We start from the raw sequence: 15638 nt of genomic DNA, 5'->3' as shown, positions 1-15638 counted from the left end.
AGCGTGCCTACGCCTGGCGCGTTGTGTATGTGTGTGCGTGGTTTTTTCCGTGCGCCCCACATCAGTCTTTGGGGGTGGTCTGCGAGGGTATTTGATTTGTTGCGAGGCGAGAGATATCTCATTAATGTAGGTAGTTAAACAGATTTAATCCGTATTCATGCTCTCTCCCCCCTCTCCTCCCCGCTCTCTCCCCCTCTCCCCCTCTCTCTCCCTGGGTTTTTTTTTTTTCTTCCCCTCTTTTTTTTTTTTTCCGCTCTCTCCTCACTCCCTGGCGCTCTCTCGCTCTAGCTCTCTCTCTTGCTCGCTCTCTCTCGCTCTCACCCTAGCTCTGCGTTCTGTCCGGGAGGAGTACGGAGAAGCCAATAGGATGCGGGGTCTCTAATGGATGCAAATGATCATGAAAAGACAGTGCAAAATATGAAACAACTCATTTGCAGGGAAGTAAATCACCGAAAACTGTTTATGAACTGGCATCCCTTCTTCGAAATGTAAAGCGAGGACCTCTTTAAGTGGCGGTATATTTTTTGGGGGGGTGGGGGGTGGGGGAGGGCGAGCGAGCCGCGGCTGCCATGCAAGCTTAGACTTTTGGAGGCTTCGCTGTCCTTTTCTATTCCTGGAAATCACAAAAAGTGTGGTGGCTTCGAGATATTCTTCGCCTTTTCTTTCTTTTCTTTTTCCCCCCTCCTCCTTTTCCTCTCCTTTCCTGGCGAGGGTGACTAGGAGCCGGCGAATCCGCGTTTTTTTCTCTCTCTCTCCCTCCCTTTCCCCCTCCCCACCCCCTCCCCAACAGCCCCCAACTACAGCCGCCGCCGCCGCCGCCGCCGCCGCCTCAAAATTCAATAAAATGAGCTCTTATTTCGTCAACTCACTGTTCTCCAAATACAAAACCGGGGAGTCCCTGCGCCCCAATTATTATGACTGCGGCTTCGCCCAGGACCTGGGCGGCCGACCCACCGTGGTGTACGGTCCCAGCAGCGGCGGCAGCTTCCAGCACCCGTCGCAAATCCAGGAGTTCTACCACGGGCCGTCGTCGCTGTCCACGGCTCCCTATCAGCAGAACCCGTGCGCCGTGGCGTGCCACGGGGACCCGGGCAACTTCTACGGCTACGACCCGCTGCAGCGGCAGAGCCTGTTCGGTGCGCAGGATCCAGACCTGGTGCAGTACGCAGACTGCAAGCTCGCCGCCGCCAGCGGCCTGGGGGAGGAGGCCGAGGGGTCCGAGCAGAGCCCGTCGCCCACACAGCTCTTCCCCTGGATGCGCCCGCAAGGTGAGCTCGCGTCGGGGCCGGCGGGGGGAAGGGAGACCCGGGGCCCAGGCCGGCACGGGGGGCCGGGCAGGCCAGGCGCGGTTCCGCCAGCCCCTGGAAGACTTGCTTGTTCTGTTCAGATAGGCTCCCCCTTCTTTCCTTCCTTCCTTCCTTCCTTCCTCCCTCCCTCCCTCCCTTCCTTCCTTCCTTCCTTCCTTCCTTTCCTTTCTTTTTTTGTTTCCCTTGAAGGAGGTCGCTAAGCGACATTTCCTGAATCCATAAACCCCTCACCCTGCCTGACTTTTTTTCTTCTTCCCCTCCTTTTTACCCCTTTTACTGTTTTATGGGGGGTAGTGGAGAAAGGGTGGTGGGAATGGGGCGCTCAACTTTTGCACTTCTCAATTGCTTTATAGTTTAATTACCCTGAAGAAACTTTTCTTCTGGGGCAGAGGCTCTGGGGGCTTTTCAAGGTGGGTCCATTCGTCCCCATCCTGGCTTTTTTATTCTTACTTTCCCCCTCCTTCACATCCTTCCTTCTAAAGTTTATGGCACTTTTAATAGATTCAACCACCCCCGCCCAACTCTCTGGTGCTGGTTACCAGGGGAGGGGGCTCCCCTTTCTGGCTCCCTTAGATTCAGTGGTGTCTGATTCCCCCTCACCCGCCCCCCCTCGGCTGACCGCGGCCTCCCAGCGCTCCCGCCCCTGCACGGGGTAGAAGGTCCCCTGCCCTTATTATACTGGTCTCCTAGGCTGGTTCACGAATCTTCCAACCTTCTCTGTCTCTGCCCCCTCCCCCACCCTCCCCTCCCCTCTGTCTCGCCCTTTCCCCCATTCCCAGCAGCCGCCGGACGCAGGCGAGGCCGACAGACCTACAGCCGCTACCAGACCCTGGAGCTGGAGAAGGAGTTCCTATTTAATCCCTATCTGACTCGCAAGCGGAGGATCGAGGTATCGCATGCGCTGGGACTGACAGAGAGACAGGTCAAAATCTGGTTCCAGAACCGGAGGATGAAGTGGAAAAAAGAGAACAACAAAGACAAGTTCCCTAGCAGCAAATGCGAGCAGGAGGAGCTGGAGAAACAGAAGCTGGAGCGGGCCCCGGAGGCGGCGGACGAGGGCGACGCGCAGAAGGGCGACAAGAAGTAGGCTCCAGCTGGGACTGCCAGGGCCGCGGCCGCCCTGCCTCCGCGGGTCACCCGACCGCGCTGCCGTCGCTCGCCCCCGCCCGAGACAGCTCTAGCCCCGTGAGCGGGGCCCGGAGCCTGGCCTCCCACCGCAGCTTCCCTGCCGCGCCAGTCCCCGCTAGTGGTAGTTTCTCGTAATAGCTTCTGTGTGTGAGCTACCGTGGATCTCCTTCCCATCTCTTGGGGGCCGGAGGGGTGGGAAAGAAAAGGATTTTAAGCAAGGACTCCCTCTCCCTGCTAGGGTGAGCGGCTGCGGCCTGGCTGAGCCCCACCCCCATGTCCCTGCCCCGTGTAAAAAGCCTCCTTGTGCAATGGTCTTTTTTCCTTTGAACGTGCTTCTTTGTAATGACCGAGGTACCGATTTCTGCTAAGTTCTCCCAACAACATGAAACTGCCTATTCACGCCGTAATTCTTTCTGTCTCCCTCCCTCTCCCTCTCTCTCTCTCTCTCTCTCTCTCTCTCGCCTCGTACTCATTTCCCCTCCCACCCCCCTCCCCGCTGCCCTCTCTAGCTCGCTGGCTTTCTCTCTGGCTTCTCTCTTTTCCTCCCCCCCCGCCCCCCGCTTTGGTTTGACAATTTCGTCTTAAGTGTTTCTCAAAAGAGGTTACTTTAGTTAGCATGCGCGCTGTGGGCAATTGTTTAAAGTGTTCTTAGGTTTACTGTGAAGAGAATGTATCCTGTATCCGTGAATTGCTTTATTGGGGGGCGGGAGGGCTAATTATATATTTTGTTGTTCCTCTATACTTTGTTCTGTTGTCTGCGCCTGAAAAGGGCGGAAGAGTTACAATAAAGTTTACAAGCGAGAACCTGAGACTTGCCCGGCCCGCGCTCCTCATTTGCTCCCGGCGCCTTGCAGAGCTGCGGAGGGGGGGAGCCAGTCACCGGGCTCCTGCGTCCGCCTGGCCGCGCAGCGGAGGGGGCGGGGGCTGGAGGCAGGTGGTGCGAGTCCCTTGGCCCAGGGGCGCAGGGGATGAGGGAGGCGGCTGCGCGTGATTGGAGGAGAGACGAACGAGGGAGGGGAGCCGAGAGAAACCCCCTCCCCCTCCCTTCGCGTTCCGAGGCTGCCGGCCCCGGAGACCCCCGCGCCCAGGCCATGCTGGAGAGATGCGCCTGGGCTGGTGGCTTTATCCCCCCACCCCCCCCAACCTCCCCCTTTGTTTTTGTGTGCCCTCTCCTGTGTGTGTGTGTGTGCGGGGGTAGAGGTGGAGTGCGGAGCTGATGAACAAGCTGAAAAATAAAAAAAAAAATTAATTTTTTTCGTACTCTCGTGGGGGGGGAGCAGGAGAAGGGAGATGCTCTTCCCTGCCTCTCCCTTTCTGGGACTTGGCCACCTTCGCCCAGCTCCGAGGTGGTGGCTCGCCGCCTTCCTTCCTTCGCTCCCTCTGCTTCTCCAGCAGCCACGCTCGACTAAGGCATCCGCCTCCGGGAACCAGGAGAGCAGCATACCAGGCCACCCTCCTCCCTTCCTTTCTCTTCCCACCCACCCCACCCCCTTCCTTTTTTAATTTTCAAACCTTTTTTTTTATTTTTTAGCCACCAGAAACCGCAGCATCCAACGCCCGTGGGCTGGATTCCGCGCCTCTGGGAGCACCCAGGAAACCTCACTCCGTCCCTGCCCGTCTGGGGCAGAGAGAGAGAGAGAGAGAGAGAGAGAGCGAGCCTTGAGGCCAGGCTCACCTCGCTCCTCACCTCGGGAGAAACGGACCAATTCCGGACTAAGTTCCCCCAAAGGCCCAGCCAGGCTGAAGCGGTCCGGATTAATAAAGACCTGGCCTGCCCCCACCCACCCACTCACCCGGTTGTATGCAATCCCTGCGTTTGTTTCTGGCTGGGTAACGGGCTGGGGAGGAGGGGGTGACAACAAGGATCGCTCTCGGAGGTTATTTATTTTCCCTTCCACTCAATCCCTTCTTCTCCAAATCTCGCCTGCAAGCTTCTTCCAGCCCACGGGGGTCGACAGCGGCCCTTGAGCCCCCAGCCCTAATCCACAGGGCCTGGTTTTCTCATTCATTATTGATCATATTTTATAAATCCAACGCCACACAATTTTTTCCACATTACCGGGAGCCGTGGGGAGGCTGCCCGGCTATTGGCAGAGGGGACGTCACGTGGGCGGGGTCACGTGGTCCAGAGAGGAAAAAGGGGGTCCTTTTTGGTGTAAATCTGGACTCTAATTCTGTAATATATCAAGGAATCTCGTAAAACCGACACTAAAACGTCCCTGACTACAAATCATCCGGCCAAATTATGAGTTCATTGTATTATGCGAATGCTTTATTTTCTAAATATCCAGCCGCAAGTTCGGTTTTCGCTACCGGAGCCTTCCCCGAACAAACTTCTTGTGCGTTTGCTTCCAACCCCCAGCGCCCGGGCTATGGAGCGGGTTCGGGCGCTTCCTTCGCCGCCTCGATGCAGGGCTTGTACCCCGGCGGGGGGGGCATGGCGGGCCAGAGTGCAGCCGGCGTCTACGCGGCCGGCTACGGGCTCGAGCCGAGTTCCTTCAACATGCACTGCGCACCCTTTGAGCAGAACCTCTCCGGGGTGTGTCCCGGCGACTCTGCCAAGGCGGCGGGCGCCAAGGAGCAGAGGGACTCGGACTTGGCGGCCGAGAGTAACTTCCGGATCTACCCTTGGATGCGAAGCTCAGGTAACGCCGCGCACCGAGCAGTCCCGAGCGGTCCCGAGCCGCAGTGGCCCGGGCACATTCCCCGGAAGGCGCCCCCTTCCCGGCCAAGTGCCCCTCTCCTTGTCCAGAGTGCTCCTGGTAGGAGGTCGGCCCTGGGGACGCGGCCCCCCACCCCGAGCCGCGAGCCGGCGCGCCGCCCCCATTCCCGTTTTTGCTTGGTGCTCTCAGGCTCGCTCGCTGCTTCCCTAGCGGATCCCTCTCCGCGGACGCCGCGGCGCTCTGAGCCCCCAGCCCACCCACCCACCCCCACCCTTCCTCCCGGCCTTTTAGCTTTAAATATTTATCAGCCGCGCCGGCACGGGCTGGAGAGGAGGCCGTTTGTCTTGCGGAGGAAGACTGGGGTTTGCAGAGAATAGCCATTAGGATCTCCCCCCTCCCTTCTCCCTTCCCCAGCCGGGGATCTCAACTCTGGGTGTGTCCCCCAGCCTCAGCTTGGATAAGGTCTAGGGGAGGGGGCTGCAGCGCTGAGCAGTTCTCCCCTCCCTCTTTCTTCCCAGCCAACCCCGCTCCCCCATTATTCCCTTCTGGACAATTAGAGGTGGGCTCTAGAGGCCTGGTGGGAGGAGGGGGTGTGAGAGGTGATGAGGATTCGGCCAGGGACACAGAGCCAGAGAGGCAGGTGTAGAGAGGGGGGCTGAAGCCAAGAGAGAGCAGGCTCCTGACCCCCAGTAAACTTGGGAAGCGGGAGGCAGGAGAACTAGAGAAACTAGAGAAAGGGGCAGAGGCCTCAGGGGAGTACAGCTGGCTTCCTCAGGTGCCCTTCCTAGCACCCCTGGAGAACTGGCCAACTAGTTTGCAAGTGTCGTTCCAGAAGGGTGGATGTCCTCTTGGGGGAGACACTAGGACTCCAAAAAGCCAAATCAAGAAAGAGTGCAGGCCACCGAGGAAGCTGCTGCAGGAACCCCAAGAGACCAGGGGCTCCGTGGGGTCTCCTGACAAGCCTGTCCCAGACAACCTTCATAATGTTGTCCTGGACTCAGAGGCCAATCTCAAGGTCCAGAAGACCCATGACTTGTGGTCGGAAGCTCCCAATCCGGCCAGGGTTGAGGGCCAGGAGAGCCCAGCTCTTACACTTTCCGTATTCGTGGTCACAGTCCCCATTACCTGCTTCATAATTCAACTGGCTTTCCAGCTGATTTATTAAAGCCCCAATTTTTCTGCTCATAAACATTTCAGCTTGGCTTTTATCTGACTTGAAATTAGGGCCCCTAGCCCCTCCTCCCACTGTCTCCTTCCTAGGAGGGCTGGCACCAGCACCTCCCCCAAGCCTCCTCAGGGTTTGGGGCCTAACCTGGGAAGCTCTTCCCTGCCCTTCAGCCCCCACCAGCCAGATACTGAATGTTCTACCCCAACCCAGGCTGCTGTCTCTCCTCTCCCTCTGTGCCTTCCTGGAGGCCCAAAGATTGCTTTGGAGGGCTGGGTTGTCTGGGCAGGTGGGCAGGCAGGACAGCCTGGCCCTGTCTGAACCTCAGCCACTCACTGGAAAATAGTCATCAGAAGGCAGTTGCTCTCCAACTGACTCCACGCTCCAAGGAAGTCTGCAAATTCTCACCTCCTCCTCATTCCACAACAGGCTGGGGGAGGGGGGAGACTGGACCTGTGAGGCTCTTTGTCTCCTTTTCTTTTTGGGAAAAGCCCTCAGGCCAGGCCTAGAGTCCCACTCCAGGGTCACTTGCATGGTTTATGTTGTCCTGTACCCCCAAAGACCATCAGAGTCCGCATGCAAAAGGGGAGACTTGGGGTTCCTGGTCCCGGAGGATTAACTGCCTTTCATCCCACATACACACCCCTTTAGGCACAGGGCCTTCAAGAGCCAGCAGGTTAGACCTTGTTAGAGGTTAGACCTCAGAAGCCCTAGGCTAGAAGACTTCCTGGGTGGAAGATGGGAGTGTTTGCCTTGGGAGGCCTGTAGAAAGGTCTGCATGTTGAGGAGAGATGGCAGGCATAGGCTGGGGTATGGATAGTGACAATTTGATGTAATGGGAAAGAAGCTCTTCCAACCACCGATGCCAAACCGCATACAGGGTCCAAGAGGGAGGGGAGCACTCTCATGGCTCGTTCCTCACTCACTGATTTTTCTCCTGCAAATAACCTGCGCAGGGACCGACCGCAAGCGAGGTCGCCAGACCTATACCCGCTATCAGACCCTGGAGCTGGAGAAGGAGTTTCACTACAATCGCTACCTGACGCGGCGGCGGCGCATCGAGATCGCGCACGCGCTCTGCCTCACCGAAAGACAGATCAAGATCTGGTTCCAGAACCGCCGCATGAAGTGGAAAAAAGAGAACAAGACAGCGGGCACCGGGGCCACCAGGCAGGACAAGGCCGAGGCGGAGGAGGACGAGGAAGAGTGAGGGACAGAGAAAGGGCAGAGGAAGAGAGACGAAAAAGGGAAAGAGAGAGAGAGAGAAACCCAGCTCTGGGAACTGAACCAGGAAACTCAAGTCAAATAGGGAGGAAAAAAAAAAACTATTTAAATGGAAAGCAGTTAATTTTTTTTAAGGAGAGAAGGTGAAATTTTGGTTTCTTAACACTGGAAAAAAAATACTACCTATAGGAAAGTCCATCACGTTTGTTTTGTACAGTATGGGAAGGACATCATCTACCTGTTCTGTAGCTTTCTGGAATTTGCCTCCCCTTTTCTATGTTGCTAATTGTAAGGTCTTTGGTAAAATCTTGCTGTTTTGTAAGCCCCATCTTTGACGCTGTCTGTGTGGTCTGTGGGTCTGGAATAACATGTGTGGTTCCCCGGCTTCCTGAGCAACCCCCCCTTCCCAGTAGCGGCACTGAAGGGGCCTTAGGGAGCCCTAAGGACCCACCAACTAGCTCAAGTGTCCCCTCTGTGCACCTGGTCTGCCCGCTGCTCCTTGCTCCCACCAGCCCCTGTGATCCTCTTTGCATTCTATGTGTATCTGAAGGATGGAGAAATAAAAGCAATTAAAAATAAACAGAGCCCCTATTTTCTGTGTCTCCCTAAGGCTGGGAGGGGGTGAGGGATAGTCATGCATCCCAGCGCCCCTTTGCTCCAACTTCTGCTGCTGGCCCATTTCTTTCTGTGCTGGGGCCTCTTCTGTTTTCTTGTGCCCCTTGCTCTGGGGGCTGCCAACTAGTGAACCTCGGATACCACACACACACATTCCCTTTACATTTTTTTACACATATTGACACGCAGATGCACCCAACCACACCTATTTACAGGCTAACGCTGCACATAAATAAATATATACATTGTCACACACAGTCACAAACGTCCATATTCATATGTTCACAAATAAACAGACAGGCATTCACACATCCCAAACCCTGCCCAGAACACATAGTATTCACATTCACTCACACAAGTAAACCCACGTTCATACTCACAGACATATTTATACATACCAGGGTACACTCACACATCGGCTCATAAAACACACAGATTCACATTTGCCCCCAAGTAAACACGTCCTTGAGTCCACATGCCCAGTCGCACACATTCACAAAACAAAACAAAAAACAAGCCCCCCACAGTTCCACAAACTCTTCCTCATTCAGGCCTTCACACCAGGCTGTGGCTTGGCGCCGCCGAGGCACAAATATAGAGCTGAAATCTCAAGTGCTAGGCCTCAAGCGAAGAAGGAGCGGAAGGAAAGGGAAGGTGACCACCCAAATCCACTCCCCCTTCTCGCGCCGGCGGGCGGGCGGCGTTGGGCAGAGGCCAGACCGGCGAGCAAAAACCTCCCGGCCGCCCAATCAGGCCTCCAACATCAAGATGCTCCTGGCTTTCCGCTCGGTCGGCAAACATTTTCCACAAGAGCTATTCGGTTATTTTATTGAAATTTATTTTACTTTCATTTATTTTAATTTATCTTATTCTAAATTGACCCAGCGACCCAAGTAAAACTTGAAATTGGGGGAAGAAAATGAGCGCCGATAGCGAGAAGCTGAGCGGTGCGAACTACCCGGCTGCTGTGGCCGCATCCCTGCTGCTCTGAGCCCGGCCGCCCGCCTTCCGCGGGCTGCCTCTGAGCCTTTCTGCCCGCTGTCCGCGCTGCCGGCAACCTGGAATCTTCTCCGGAGTACAGAGAAAGAGAAAAAAGAAAAGCATTTGTGTGTGGGGGAGGTTATTTCCTTTCCTGCATTTGGGCGCTGGTAGCTCAATTCAAAATTCGGGCATATTTCAGGGGACCTGGGAAACCTGGGGTGAATCTGGGCTGTTGTTTGTCTCCAAAACACCCCCTTGATTGAGGGATAAATACCCAGAGGACGGTGCCTACGTAGCTAGACCTGCGGAGTTGATTTTTAGTATCTATTCGATTATAAACCCTGAATTATTAAAATTTAAAGATCGGGCATCGGAACAGAGAAGGGGAAGAGGGTTGGAAGGAAGCGTGTTTTAGGAAAATCTGTTTAATCTGAATTTGTAAGTAAAAGGCTCCTAAACCTTCAGTTCCCTCATTAATGACCGCAGACCCCCCCGCCCCCCCCAGCAGAGCACAGGGAGTTGTCCCTAGGAACCTGGGCGTGTGGGCATTTGGGTGGGAGAGTCAAGGGTCCGGCTTTACCCTCCTCCAATTTCTGGGGTGCAGAGGCAAGCATCCAGTGGCTAGAGTGTCTGCCTTGGCCCCCATTAGCCTCTTTGGGGCAAAAAGTAGGCCCTAGGAGATCTAGGGCCCCACACCGGCAGTGCTACAAGCTTCACAGGTGGGGTTCCCGCCATCTATAGTGCTGGGAGTGAGGGGGGCATTCAGAGGTGGGAAAGGGGGCACTGAAGCTTTCATTTTGCCCTGATGCAAGTGGCAACTCTGGACACTAGCTGCTGCTCCTAACTCACCCCCAGATTGCCTTAGAATGGTCCCTGTGTGGAGGTTTTTGGGGTGAATTTTTACTAGAAGAGGGGACAGAACTCCTGTGAGAATAGGGAGTTTCCAAAAAGAACCCCCCTCCCAGCTGGATGCTTGTGCCTCCTCCGCCTGATTCCCCACACCCCAAATCGCACCCTTTCTCAGATTGGGGTTTCCCCAAAAATCGAGAAGGAGAAGAAAAGAAGATGGCGACTGAGAAAAGCGTTGCTGGTGGAGCAGCCATGAAGAAATGCAATAAATTCCTTGTTGTTTTATGAAAATTTACAACTTTGTGATAGAAGTTTATGAGTGGTTGAATCCAGCGATTGGCCAGCGCCGGTCATGTGGCCGGGCGATCGTGAACATGAACTTTTTATCATTTCCCTGGTGGTTATAATGCAGCATTCTTTTGGACACCACACCTAGGTCGGAGCACTGTCGTCCTTCAGGGCTCCAGCCTCTTGATATTTTTATACTTCAGTATCAGCTCGATAAAGCAAAAGAGAGAGAGGAAAAGCAAGGGGGAGAGGAAAGAAGAGAGAGAGAGAGAGAGATAGAGAGAGGGTGGGGGGAAGGAGGGGTGGGAATTACACAAAAGAGAAAACCAAAAATAATTTTAATTTCTAAGTTAATTTGCTTGTTGATCTGGGATTTTAGTCATCATGGAGGGTAAATGGACAATCTGCCCAGGACTGCAGCCTGATACCATTTTTCAAAGCCAGAACTTACTCCATTTTCTATGCAAATATCAGAAAAGCGAACACCCTCTCTTCCCAAGTCAGAGAAGGGGAAGCAACGGCTCTCAGGTTGGGACAATATTATCTGGAAGATGAAGAAGAAACCGAACGCTCTCTCTCCCTCTCTCTTTTTTTTTTTTTCTTTCCTTTCTCTCCACCCCCTTCAATCGGAGGAAAGAAATCCCAAGGTCTGCAAAGGTAAGAGAAATTCTACAATTTCTTCTTATTCTTTTGCATCGATTTTTACAGGGGGTGGGGGCTTGGGTTTGTCTCTCTCTTCCCCCCGGCCAAGACGGGGTTGAACCCCACCTCTGGGCGCTGCAGGGAGAAGCTTCTCAGGACATTCGGTGGCCGAGAGAGGGGTGGATGCTCCCTGGAGGGGGAGCAGGGCAGGGAGACGGGAGGAGGAACAGAAAGGGGCCATGGAGGCGAGCTCTAAGTCGCCTTTTTAAGCTGGGAGGAGAGGTTTAAGCGAGGGGGCTGCAAAAGAGAGGATGGGGATGTCTGGGCTTCGGGACGCCGGCAGAAGCCGGTTGCGACGGCCTCTGTGGGTTTGCGCCCCCTCCCCCTCCACCATCCTTCCCTTGTTCCGGCCTCCCCCAATTGCCCCCGCGCAGTTCTCTTGCCCGGTGCGGGTATCGGGTATCGGTGGTTTCCCGGCAGCACTGGCACCAGGGGCGGTGGCGCTGAGGGACGTCCTGGTCTCTGGAGGGCCTGGAATCTCCGCAGAGGCCAGCAAGGGCGAGGAGGCATCTAGAGAGACACAGAGAGAACAATTCACAGAGAAATACTCATTATCTCCCTTCGGAGATATTTCTGAAATTAAAGGGCTGTGGGTGGAGGTACCCAAATCGAGGGAGACCTCCCAGGAAGCATGCCTGAAAATGCCCAGGTCGTTCGCCACTCCCGCAGGAGGGAGCCTCGCTCTGCAGGGAGACAATTTTGTGGTTTTTAACGCGGTAGGTTACAGCGTGTTGATTTCTGTGCAATATCGATTCTATTACTTGTGTTTTATTGGTATGGATTTCGGTGGAGGAGGAAATTGCCGTGTGTGTCTTGATGTGGAAACATTTCAAACTTTCCTAGATCCAAATGTGGTGATTGTGAAGAAGCTGTTTAACACGTTGTTTTAGGCATGTAAACAAAAGAGAAAAACAAAAAAAAGAGAAGAATAAAATTAAAAGAAAATCCCATTAGGGGACCTGATGGTGCCCGGACCAGAAAGCTGCCTGGCACTGAGCTCAGACAGCTAATCCTGTCCCTCCGGCGCCTGATTTCATTCCCCAGCCAGACCTCCGGGGGCGGGGGTAGCGGGGAGAAGAACCGTAGGCCGGGAGGCCGAGATTCCTAAAGTAGCTGGTGGGGTTGAAAAAGGCACAAGTCGCTGGGTGAAGACTTAAAAATAGAGAGGGCTTCTGGGGAAGCTGCCAGACGACAGATAAGGGACTTAGGGCGCGGAGGGCAGGAGAGACTGTGATTTAGTTTGGTTTGCAGGAATAGGTGATAGCTTTCCTCTTTTTAAAGAGCAGATGCAGAGCATTCAGCCTCGGGCCTCCGGTTGCCCAGGGATTTGGGGGTCTGGGTGTGTGTAGGGGGATATTGACCCTCTCAATCCTGAGCTGAGAAGAGAGAAGCAGCCACTTGTGGCGCTGGAGGGGGGCCCCTGGAGGCACAGGTAGATGCCCTCGAAGCAGGCCCGGCATGGGTGCCTGAAGGGACTCCTCGGCTGCGTAGCGAGAGAAGTTCTCGGCCAGCACCCACGGCACTAAGAGCCTATTCTCAAAGGAAAAATTCCCCAAACCCACCCAGACTAAAGGTCTTTTTCTCCTGTAGTCTTGGCGGGGTATAAATCATCCCTCAGACAGTTTACTCTGACCCAAATTATGCGGTTTGCTGCCATCTACCGTCCGTTTGGAGACATGCGGCTTCGGCGCCGAATGCCCCGCGACACTGCCTGAACCGTGCCCGACGACTGGAGCCCCCGCCGCTCTGGTTCGGCGGGCTTCTGGGGACGTCGGCCCAGATTGACGCTTTCCGCTGGATCTCGGTTCCCGCCTGCCCGCGTGTGAATTGGAGACCAAGCGTCCCCTCCCCCTTGTCAGCCTCATCCCAGCTCCAAACCTGGCGGCTGGCTGAGGGAAGCGGCTTTTTCTAGGGCATATTTAAAAAGGACTAATACTTCATCCCGCCCGCGGGCAGGGGCCCTGAATCAAAGGATTGGGGGATCAGAGTCGAGAGCCCTCTCCCCGCTATCCCCCTCCAAGCTCAAGAGGGGATCACCAGGGCCGCTAGGGAGATCCGAGGCCAAGGCTGTTCAAGGTTTATTTGGTTTTCTTTTCGGCTAAGGGAGGGGTCCCGCAGGGGAGGCGCTGGCCCGGGCAGTTCCACTCGGTTGTCAAAAGACAAACCGAGTCTGTTTTCTCCGGGTTGGGTGGTGGGTCTTGCCAGTTTCTTGGCCATTTGAGTCTGTGGTGAAGGAATTGAGACGAGTTTTCTGGAAACTGTTGGTGTCTTGCAAGTGAGTGTGCGTCCCCTTCCCTATTCCCGATCATTTCAAGCGAAATCGACACAAATATGCTTTGGGAAAAAACGGGGAGTGGGAGTGGGGATCAATCAGTAAGGAACCCTAACCCTTGTAATTTCCGTTCCTGCCGAACCCCTCATACCCACTTGAGCCGACTGCTTTCCCAGAAGCGGGTGGCGAGGGCGGGGGTACGCGCCGCTGCCGCCGAGTTTGAATATTGGCCCCTGTTTCACGGGTTACTGATTAGCTCGGGCTTTCAAGCCGCAGGAGGAAGCTCTGGCCGCTCCTTTCAAGGTGCTGTGGCCCCAGTTCCTGGGCGGGGGCTCCAGGAAATTGCTTGCGGTGCCAGGCAGGCCGAGGTGTTACTAGGGTCTGGCCCGGAGCTGCCGAGGTCGAGGGGCCCAGGGGTACTGGGGGCAAACGCGGGGGCTGCGGCCCGGAGTCTTTGGCGCCTCTCGAGTCTGGGCCGCAGGAGCAGCCCTTTCAGCTCTTCAGCAGAGAGTGACTTTCTGGCGGCTAGAAGGCCCGGCCCAGGGCTGGAGGCCCCGATGGAGCGCTCTCCGAAGGTCTTGGGCCCCTCGGAGGATTTTTTCTTGTGGACAATCCGAAGGACAGATGGGGAGGGTAAGGCGGCTGATATAGAGGATTGAAACCCTGAAGGGCTCTTAGGGTGCCCAAGGACCTGGGGAGAGGGAGCTGAGCTGCCACTGCTCCCCCCTCCATCAGAGAAGATGCCGTTCATTTGCATAATGGAAATGTCTTTGTACTGTGCTTTGGACTGGCCAATTTTAAGGCAATGTTCTCTCTGGACAACTCTCCAAGAGTGGGAGAGGCCACACTGCTCCCTCTGGGAACATTTGTGTTCCCCAAAACCAGAGAATCACAGAGTCTAGGGGAAGAACTGGGTTGAGATGTTTGAATTCACCCCACCCCAATCACAGTTGGGAGTGGGGTGGGGGAAGGTGCCCACAGTCCTAAGAGCTGGGGGTGGGGGGAGCTTTGCAGCTGAGAGGAAGTGGGAAGCCTGGACAATGTCTCAATCCCCTCCCCTCCACACACCTACTGGCAAATATCCTCCCTGAGATTACCGGTGCAGGAGAATTTTACTCCAGAGCTGAGCACAACTTAGACTTTTCCCTGGGAGCTGGAATGTGTGTACGTCCACAGGACCACAGGGTCATAGCTCAGAAAATTACAATTATACATCCTGCCTGTGGGATTTCTATGCAATCCTTCTGTTGTGTACTCAAGACTTAGTACACGTTTATATCCGCCTCTCCATACACACACTTTCTCGTTGAGCAGGGGGAGACACCCCAGACCTGCCGATGGCTGTGCCCACTGTGTATTTACATATTCCCCCTTGGAGACAGACAGACGGCAGTGGACGGAACCACAGACAGATTCATAGAGATCTGGCTCCAGAAGCCAGGCGGCCTCTGGCCCAGCCCTGCCTGCCTGCTCTTTCTCCCAAACAAACGGATCAGACGAATAAACGCTCATAAATACCTCTGGGCTTAGATAAGAGCGATGAGGCGCTATTTCCTTTCATGCCGGACTCCAGGCGCCCAGGCTCTGCCTTTGCGGCTCCATCTCACGACAGGCAACCTGCAGAGGTGAGGTTAATTTGGGGCTGTGACTCTAAGGATAAGGCGATTATTCTTGTGTTTCTATCACAGGGGAAGACTTCCTCCCTCACCAAATCTTATGTTATCCAGGCTTCATGGAAAAGCCCACACCATCCAGTCCTAGTATGAGGACATTGTGGCCAGAGAGGAGGCACAGAGGGCTGAGGCCGAAGGCCCCGCCTCAGGAGCAAGGAGGAGGGAGGTACACGAGGCACTCCCCCCACCTTGCTCCTCCAGCCCAAATGCTCCCCATTCCTCTCCAGGAGTGGGCCTGACCACAGCTGGATTAGAGCACTTATGACTCTCCATCATTAGGAGGCTTGAGTTTATTTTCTTAAATCTTGACAAAACCCCCCAAAGAGTTGGGCTAGGAAGTGGTGGATGGGACAACTGGGAATAGCCACTTAGCCATGAAGTTGCAGCCCAGAAGTTGTCCTGAGTTCAGGGAGCCTTGGAGGCCACTTTGCAAGCAACCAAGTTCCCACCCTTGGTCACCAACTTCAGCCCTCTACCTCTTTTCCTAATGCCTTGTGCCATCTTCAGTGGGCAGAACTGTCCCATAAAAAGGAGTCCAAAGAACAAGTCAGAGAAGGGTCAGCCCGGCCCCTTCATCATCAGGTTTTGTCTCCCACCCTGGCCCTTTCCTGGCCCCAGGTCCAAAGGTTGTCACCCTTTATGCCTAGCCTCCACGTGCACATTAGAATGTTGAAAATACACCATGGCTGAGTCTTCCAGCCTGCCTCCAATGCTCATTTTCCTTAGATGAGAGAGAGAGAGAGAGAGAGTCAGAGATGTACACACTCTCTC

General features: G+C 55.0%; 2 protein-coding genes across 2 annotated transcripts; both read left to right on the top strand.

The window, feature by feature from the left end:
* Positions 1–778: 778 nt before the first annotated feature.
* Positions 779–2394, top strand: HOXB8 (homeobox B8). Its single transcript, XM_059998138.1, has 2 exons — positions 779–1268; positions 2087–2394. The coding sequence occupies exons 1-2, from the start codon at positions 845–847 to the stop codon at positions 2392–2394; spliced, it is 732 nt and encodes a 243-aa protein (XP_059854121.1). The 5' UTR covers positions 779–844.
* A 2155-nt stretch (positions 2395–4549) lies between these two features.
* HOXB7 (homeobox B7) lies at positions 4550–8046 on the top strand. Its single transcript, XM_059997846.2, has 2 exons — positions 4550–5080; positions 7220–8046. Exons 1-2 carry the CDS (start codon positions 4681–4683, stop codon positions 7471–7473), a joined length of 654 nt encoding a protein of 217 aa, XP_059853829.1. The 5' UTR covers positions 4550–4680; the 3' UTR covers positions 7474–8046.
* Positions 8047–15638: the final 7592 nt, after the last annotated feature.

Source organism: Delphinus delphis, chromosome 19, assembly GCF_949987515.2.
Source record: "Delphinus delphis chromosome 19, mDelDel1.2, whole genome shotgun sequence".
Classification (NCBI taxonomy): domain Eukaryota; kingdom Metazoa; phylum Chordata; class Mammalia; order Artiodactyla; family Delphinidae; genus Delphinus; species Delphinus delphis.
The sequence above is the reverse complement of the archived record's forward strand: the minus strand, read 5'-3'. Positions and strand labels throughout refer to the sequence as shown.

What these genes read in the sequence shown, in the direction of transcription:
- HOXB7 (XM_059997846.2), top strand. Translation starts at nt 4,681, where the DNA reads ATGAGTTCATTGTATTATGCGAATGCTTTATTTTCTAAATATCCAGCC. An exon ending in CCCTTGGATGCGAAGCTCAG is followed by an intron (nt 5,081 to 7,219) that starts GTAACGCCGCGC and finishes TAACCTGCGCAG; the next exon opens with GGACCGACCGCAAGCGAGGT.
- HOXB8 (XM_059998138.1), top strand. Translation starts at nt 845, where the DNA reads ATGAGCTCTTATTTCGTCAACTCACTGTTCTCCAAATACAAAACCGGG. An exon ending in CCCCTGGATGCGCCCGCAAG is followed by an intron (nt 1,269 to 2,086) that starts GTGAGCTCGCGT and finishes CCCCATTCCCAG; the next exon opens with CAGCCGCCGGACGCAGGCGA.